At 39.9% G+C, this 8,077-nt stretch overlaps 1 protein-coding gene across 1 annotated transcript; it reads right to left on the bottom strand.

Moving 5' to 3' along the window:
- Nucleotides 1–568: 568 nt before the first annotated feature.
- Nucleotides 569–6,350, bottom strand: LOC119573071 (inorganic pyrophosphatase-like). Its single transcript, XM_037920093.1, has 7 exons — nucleotides 5,413–6,350; nucleotides 4,974–5,089; nucleotides 4,693–4,812; nucleotides 3,329–3,448; nucleotides 2,409–2,645; nucleotides 2,086–2,266; nucleotides 569–850 (listed from the first exon to the last, which is right to left on the bottom strand). The coding sequence occupies exons 1-7, from the start codon at nucleotides 5,993–5,995 to the stop codon at nucleotides 819–821; spliced, it is 1,389 nt and encodes a 462-aa protein (XP_037776021.1). The 5' UTR covers nucleotides 5,996–6,350; the 3' UTR covers nucleotides 569–818.
- Between the last annotated feature and the right edge of the window lie 1,727 nt (nucleotides 6,351–8,077).

Here is an 8,077-nt window from a genome sequence, read left to right as displayed (position 1 = left end):
ATTTGTTCTATGCTCTCCATGTGTTGATTTATAATGAAAATTGAGGAAATTCATGTTGCAGAAAGTAAGCAAGCATGTCATGTAATGTGATGTGATAATGATGTATCAAAATGATTCTTGTTATCTTTACATAGCACTTGATTGCATGTCAATTCTGACATCGTTTTTCATATTTGTGATTCATTATTCAAATTCAAATAAAGAATGATTTTAAACATTATCAACATAAAGAAACTTTATTCACCAGTTTATGTAGGCTAGAGGTGCCTTTGATTTTCAGAATCAATAACAATTAGTTAATTACCACACTTTACTGGAATATAAGAGACAGTTAATTCATTGAGTTATACAGTAACTTTTCAATGTAAAAATGAAAAACTATTGCAATACTCAGCTTTTTTAGTGGCTTCATCTTTACTGGAATATTATGGAAGATGTATTGCTGCAATCTTCCATTCCCATATGATTTCTGCATATGAATCAATGTAAAGTATTTGCATTCTGTAACTTTGGTACATGCAGTTTATCTTTAAAAATATTCTCAAAGGATGTTAAATGAAACAGCATATAAATATATAAATATTTGTTCGTCCAGTGATACAAAAGAGAACCAACTCTGGTGATGCCTCTGTTAAATATGCAAAAGAACAGAGTAAAATACGACTCGTAATACTGGAAAATAACTTCCAATGGATGTTATTCCAGCATTATAAATTCCAAGTATATTTTTCATAATGTACAAGTCACCAGAAACTGAATACAATATAGATGTCTCGTAGTATCACCAGGGACTATCACAGTCGCGATGGCCACGGAAGTCACTTCAAGCTAACATAGTGCCAGGTATCAACTGTAAAAATTAAAAAAACACTTCAACAAATTGTAATCTTTTCATGTAAAAAATGGAAAATATCTCTGCAATCATACATCCAAAAACTGCACTCATGGGGAAAAGTCCATTAAATCCCCCCCCCACTCCCTTATCCCCTCAATAGCAGTAGACATTTTGAAATATTCCTATTTCTGGGGCTTGTATGAAATAAATGGCAGATATGGCAAGAATGTACTCCTCCATGTCCCTACACCCCAAGCCTAGTAATCAGATAGCCAGCATTCCCTCTCATTCATGCATCTGAACATAATGACAATGACGAAGGCTGTACTGATAATGATTACAATACTGGTATTGGTAATTGATTTTAGAATGCAGAAAGACCACATGCTTGCAGTTAGCTGCAAGCCAACAATGACATACCACCACTTCTGTTTGTGACTTGAAGGCCCAGCCTACATAAATCTTCATGTGTGTTATCAAGATTCCTGCCCTCTCTTTGCAATGCTATTCACTCTTTCTGTAGACATTCTTCAATGTTTTGCCATTTTCTGGGGTATGTATTTGTAATTTATTTTATGTTATCAAAATCATAATATGGAGTTTGCCAATAAAAATATTTTATCTCTAATTTAAACTGCAATACCAGTAACAATTAGTAATACGTGTATAAGAGAGCATTTCTTCTCCCCTCATATCATTCAATTTTCCATAGCATATCCTGCAATCTGGCTATAGTGAACAGGATAGGTTCCTGAACATGGATATAGTGTCCTCCCTGGATCCAGTACTCTTCCTGGCATGGCTTATGAACAGCGCACAGAATGCTGATTTACCAGTAGAAATGATGCAAGATTCCCTTCCTGAAAGCCCACTGAGTCACTCTCCCTCCCAAAGGTTTTGTGCATTCATGGCAAAATGTTTGTTATCCAACACTCAGCAACAATATCCGATGGTAAGAAACTCCTGTCACCCAAAACTTTTCAATGATGAGATGTTCCTATTAGCTGCCCTTAAGTTCAATTCTTCCATGAAGAAAAATTTCCATTAGTCACCCCACAGAGAAAAAAATTCATGATGGATCAAAAAAGTTATAGTGAAAAGCATTACTAATGTTGGACTATTAGGTCTTACAAAACATAAAACTTGAAAATCCAGGCTTCTAATACTTAAAAATAAATATACAATGATATAACAAATGTTGAGAATATGTCAGCAAAGGCCTACCAGTAATTAAACATCTTTTGACTTACTTTTAGGATCCACAGGCTGTGGCTGGCCAACCTCTGGTGCACCATCAATGGTAGATTGGGCTTCATTCACTGGAAGCTTCTTTGCAGCATGGGCAACCATAACAGACCCAATGTCAAGGCCACCAGTATCGGAGTTGCCTTCTACTAGGTTCTTCCAAGCTTCATGGGTCTCAAGGATAATCTGTAAAAACAGGGTCCCACATTGTTTCCTTACTTAAAAATCCAATTACTTGAGTACAAAAAAATGACATACTTTAAATCAATCTATCATTAATGTGAAGATTTTCCATGGTTTGGTTTTCACTGCTGCCTGGCTAACACACCTTGTGGGCGAACTCCCTATCCTTAGCCTCTCCATTGAATGCAAACTGATTCTCAGGCTTGCCATCAGGTATTTTGTAGATCCTGAACCATTCCACAGTTGCCTTTAGGAAGCCTGGCATGTGCTTCTCGACATCAGAAATGTCACTGAGTTGGGGAGCCAACGGGTCATTCACATCAATAGCAATGAGCTTCCAGTCCGTCTCTCCCTCGTCAATTAAAGCCAGTGTGCCCAATACCTGCAAGAGAATCAGTGAAGAAGGTCAAGAAGCTGGATATAGCAACATTGGGCCTTTTTTGTAGCACCCCAAAACCTCAAAAACTTTGATATGGGAAAAATGTGCTCACTATAGTATTGTTTTGTGAAATGTCCACACACAAATGGCTCAGCAAGTGATTTGCCACAAAGATGTCAATTATAGACCTTGTGACCTCTCCTGATTTCATTTTCCCCGAGTTAACGATTATTATTATTATTTTTTTTTTTTTTTTTTTTTTTAATAATGTTATCAATATCAATTATTTTTATTATAGACATTATAATTATCCTAGTGTTATTGATATTAACTTAAATATAAGATACCAGAAAATGTACGTTCATGCCATGACATGCCTGGGCTATATTCTGAGTGGCATGAGCATACATGCCATGGTACAGGTACACTGGTCTCATTTTCCTGGGGTATGTACGATTATGATGTGCACACTATGGTGCCAACATAATCCCCCAGCAGCGGGTCCCGGGCCACCATGAATACAGTCCAGGAGAGAAGGCTTTCGCATCGGGAAACCACCCGGCGGCATTTGGGTTAAAATATCAAGTGGGCATGGCATGAACATGTATGACATCCCCAGTGAACAAGAAACTATTTTTCCACTTCACTGAGAGTCTGCAGAGGAAAGCACAAAAGGAGGAACTTACCTTGACTTGGATGACGTCTCCCCTCTTGGCAACACGGTATCCAATCTCGCACACATCAATTGGATCATTATCACCTTTGCAACTTGTAGCCTCATCAATGTGGTTGGGGTCCTCCCACGTCTGAAACAGCAGTTCAAAAAAACACTGGTATTTGAGCAGCATGTAGCAACATCTAAATTCAGATCATTAGGAAATGTACTTCATACTTAATTACTAATGACAACTTTACATGCAACATTAACTGACTTTAATGGAAGCTACCAGCTGCTACATATCCTATACTTACAAGATATTAAAACCTGCCTCATTAGACATCAAGCTATCTTGCTAAAAAACATTAAAATAATATAACTAAATAAACAAATATCAGTAGTAATATGTAAAATTTAAACTAATTACATTAGCCCAGCAAGTATACAAACAACTAAGTTTAGGGGAATATGCAAAAATATTCTCTCAAATGGTATGAAACAGTAAATAAACATTATCAATGAGAAAAATACCAATCTATTTCTTACTGCAAGTACAACAATACAGGCAAATACATAAATATACAAATATACATATATATACATATATAAATATACATATATATAACACACATATATACATATATACATATACATATACATATATACAACATATATACAATAATATACATAATATATAATATATATACATATACATATATACACACATATATAAATATATACATATACTATTACACACATATATAAATATATACATATACATATTACACACTATATATATACATATACATATATACATCTATATAAATATACATATACATATATACATCTATATAAATATATATACATATATACATACATATAAAAAAAAATATATATACATATATAAATATATATACATATGCATAAAGAGAGAGATGGATGGATACATACATATAAAGCCATCTTTCTGTATACAGTAGTGGTTCCCAACCTTTTTCATACTGTGGCCCCTGATCAAAACAGAATAATCAGAGACTTCAGATTAAGTTATTGCTAGTTATGAACAATGTAATGGTGTCAATAGCTGTATAACAAGAACACTTAATGGAAAGATTCCAATTAATTGAAATATGAAAGATAATTATATGTAACTACTGTAGAGAAGATAAAATTCAGTTTAATTTAACATCAAATTGTTCATATTGCTCCATGGATCTCCCCAGAAAGTACTCCGTGGTCCCCCCTAGGGGCCATGGCCCCCAGATTGGGAACCCTGATACAGAAAGATGATCTAAACAGAGGCAGATAAATAAAAAATTAAGTTCAACCACAACAACAGTACAGAATTTAGAGTAACACAGAAGTATTTAGGAATAATTAAACAAATATAACCTGGGGCAGCGCTCCGTAGTTCCAGATGTATCCGTGGTGTGGGAAGCAGTTGGCGACGTAGCGGAGTTTCCCTTTCTTTACATCTTGCTTGATGGGGTTCAGGTATTCCTTGGTGGAGATCTGATGAAAATTATAAAAATAAAAATATGCACAATTAAAGAAAAGTAAAATTAAACAGACTGACTAAAAATTTACCAAATGATGTAAACTGGTTTTCCGGTTGACAATGCTCCGCTCTTTTCTTTGACATTACAGGAAGTTTCCGGGGGCAATAGACCTACCTCCATCTTGGCATTGGTCCAGCGCGGCACCTCAACCACCATGTTGAAGATCTTGTTGCCCTCGTTGGCGAAGAGCGGAATATCGTGGAAAGGCGAGATGGGGCCATCTTCATTCTCTACAAGGACAAAAGGGCATTTATAGAAGCTTTTTGTAGGAGTTTAAAAATATTCTAACCCCAGTCACACACAAAAACAAACACACACATATATAGAGAGAGAGACCTGTCAACTTTCGAATATATTTAACCTGCAAAATACTGGAATACTGGAGTACTGGAACTTGCTGAAGTACGTATTGACAAATTCATTCTCCACAGAAAATGGAAAACATTTGGTCATTATGCGACTCTCCATGCTACATCCGAATCGAGTTATTTCTGGTCTATACTTTAATTTACTGAATATGCGATCGATAAAATTACCGACACCAAAAACCTACGGAAATAGATCTTGTAGCTGTGAGAGTTGGGTATCCCCGTCTCCTTAACAGACACGTTTAGAGGCCTGTACTGGCTGGTGGATTCGGGCCACACAACTAGCGGCGGCCGTGGAAGCCTCTGAACCGGGTAGAAGTCCAGGGAATTGAGGTGCTCCCCGGGAGCCGAGCTTCCTGAGGCGGAGGTCCCTTGGCAGCAAGGCTTATTAGAGGATGAGGATAAAGGAGTGATCTCTGGCTCTTTGCCGCCTGCGGGTGCCGCTGCCACCGCCTCCCGCGACGAATCCTCATCCTCCTGACTGTCGTCGTCCCCGCCCCTGACTGTGGTGGTGACGCGTACCTTGAACCCGTCAAGGAAGGGATACGACAAAACCGGGAGGGGCCGAGGAGGCGACGAGGCGGAAGGTAAGTGTGACCACCGCTGCGCCACGGGGGGGCTTGGAGGAGGGCCAGGCCACAGGGGCACCAGGACTCCGTCTGGCATCAGAAGGGTGATGTTGTTCTTGACCGAGGGCGTGAAAAATACCCCCGCACTCCCCAAACACAACACGCTCGCTAGCGCTAACCACGGCAATAGTCTCTGCATGACAGTTATTTCCTCAAGCAAAAGGAATAAATAAAAAAGATGAAAAACTCTTCGGTTGCCCTTTCAGTACATGGGCTATAATCACGGTCGTTAAGGACGTTTCTTGATGAATCAAATGTAAATCTGCGAAAGGATCGTATCGACGCTGCCGATGGGATATACAACCCTTAACCTGCAATCTACTCGAGAATCGCGTCACCACGGAGACAAAAGTCAATCCGAATAAAGTCGCTCAAAAGCGGCGGGGCACAGCCACGACTTGCGAGCCAGCCTCGAACGCCCTGGAGAGCGCGCGAGCGAGCGACGTCTTCGCGCGTCGGGACAGAAGGGGAGCGAAGAGCGAGTCGAGCGAGACTGCGCGGGGAGGCCGGATGCTCGAGCGTATATGTGTGCCGCCTGGGTCTCTCTCTCCCTCTTGACCCCTCGTCCCCTCCCCACGTACCCCCCACACCCCACTTCTGCCACAGCCTCCACGCCTCAATTTCCATCTCGACTATTCCTCCCTTCATTCATTTTGAATAAGCAAGCTAAATATATTTAAGCATAACATAACTTACAAAATGAACGATAAAACTTCTCAGAATGTTAATAAAATATACTAAAATACTTTAAAAAGAGAAATATCCCCCATTATTTTCTAAACAAAATATTTGACAGACTAACAGGCAAGAACAAAAGAAAACAAAGAGTAGAAGAAAAAAGGAAGGGAGGGCACTTTCCTTGTGTATCGCTACACGTTCTCCACAATTCTAGCTACCTCATTTTGACATTTTTCTCACAAACTCAACCCACTTCCCCGCACAGGCGCTCGTGGAGTGACGGAGGCGAAGAATAATCTGAATTTGATTCCAAGAACAAACAGGAACGGGACACGCGGCTACGAAGATCACGGGCCAGGACTCTCTCAAGCGGACAATACAACACCTGCACATGCATACACAGCGAGACACACGAACAGGCAAAATGCAGATGAATGTCGACAATATAAAATTCTGTAATTATTTAACAAAATCCTGACAGGCCCATGATCAGCATTCGAAAGGAGAGCGGGATTTGTCTGACAAACTTGCCAACAAAAAAGTTTTTTTTTTCATAGATAATGTCCCCGATCCAATATTCTCCTTTGTAAATTTCATCATCCAATGATCTGCCATCAACCCTTCCCATGTCATTTCATCACAAGAAATCACAATGATTACAACCCGACCCTACATCCCCTCCCACTCTCCCACCCCTGTACCTCGAGGGAGTCGCACAAGAGGCACCTCTCCGTCACCAGCACCGCAACAAAAGGCACGGCGCCCTTGGAAGAATGACCTTCCTCGAGTGGATAATCTAGTCACACGAACGTTACGTCACAAAGGCCAATATCCTGCCCGTAGTCGAGTCCATCTTGACCCTTTTGTCGCCGCCGCCCCTTGCAACTGATACCCTTGCGCTCTGCCAGTTCACAATCACTTTAGTTACGTTACTCGTAGTTTTTTTTAATGAAGAGAAGTTATGAACTCAAATCGGAAAAAGGAAAACCCAATGTTAGAAACAGTATAATAAAAAGCAGTATTCCGCAATATTTCGGTTTACTTTAAACCGCCTCTTCAATTATTCGATCAATAACGCCTAAGCACAGAGCTGAAGACGCCACCATGATGCCCCGCACTCGCATGTTAATTTAGGGATTCACATACATTATTCTTGCGACTCACTAAATCCCACTTATTTAAAATCATTACGGACATACTCGTACCTACAACAGCATTGTTCCGCACAAGCGTACCGGATCTCGGCCACGAATGTAAGCAGACGAAAGTTTTGTGGCCTTCACCTAGACCTCAGGAAAGGTCGCCGGTTCGACGGAACACTCCTGTAGTTTCGGTCAGGATATCCTTAGTCGGCCAGCGCAGGCAAGCACGGCGTGAAGGGAACGGAACATTTCACTTACCACGCAGATATTAAGCACTGTGATAGTGGGTTCTGGAGGCTGAGAGCGAAATGGGGACATCGCAAAGAAAACAAATGAAAATCAAGAGGAAAACGCATATCTAAATGGAACATGAAAATTCAAGAAAACAGGGCAACCCAAAT

This window comes from Penaeus monodon, chromosome 1 (genome assembly GCF_015228065.2).
Source record: "Penaeus monodon isolate SGIC_2016 chromosome 1, NSTDA_Pmon_1, whole genome shotgun sequence".
NCBI classification, from domain to species: domain Eukaryota; kingdom Metazoa; phylum Arthropoda; class Malacostraca; order Decapoda; family Penaeidae; genus Penaeus; species Penaeus monodon.
This window is presented reverse-complemented; position numbering and strand designations above follow the sequence as displayed.

What these genes read in the sequence shown, in the direction of transcription:
- LOC119573071 (XM_037920093.1), bottom strand. Translation starts at nt 5,995, where the DNA reads ATGCAGAGACTATTGCCGTGGTTAGCGCTAGCGAGCGTGTTGTGTTTG. An exon ending in CAGCTACAAGATCTATTTCC is followed by an intron (nt 5,090 to 5,412) that starts GTAGGTTTTTGG and finishes TTGTCCTTGTAG; the next exon opens with AGAATGAAGATGGCCCCATC. An exon ending in GGACCAATGCCAAGATGGAG is followed by an intron (nt 4,813 to 4,973) that starts GTAGGTCTATTG and finishes AATTTTCATCAG; the next exon opens with ATCTCCACCAAGGAATACCT.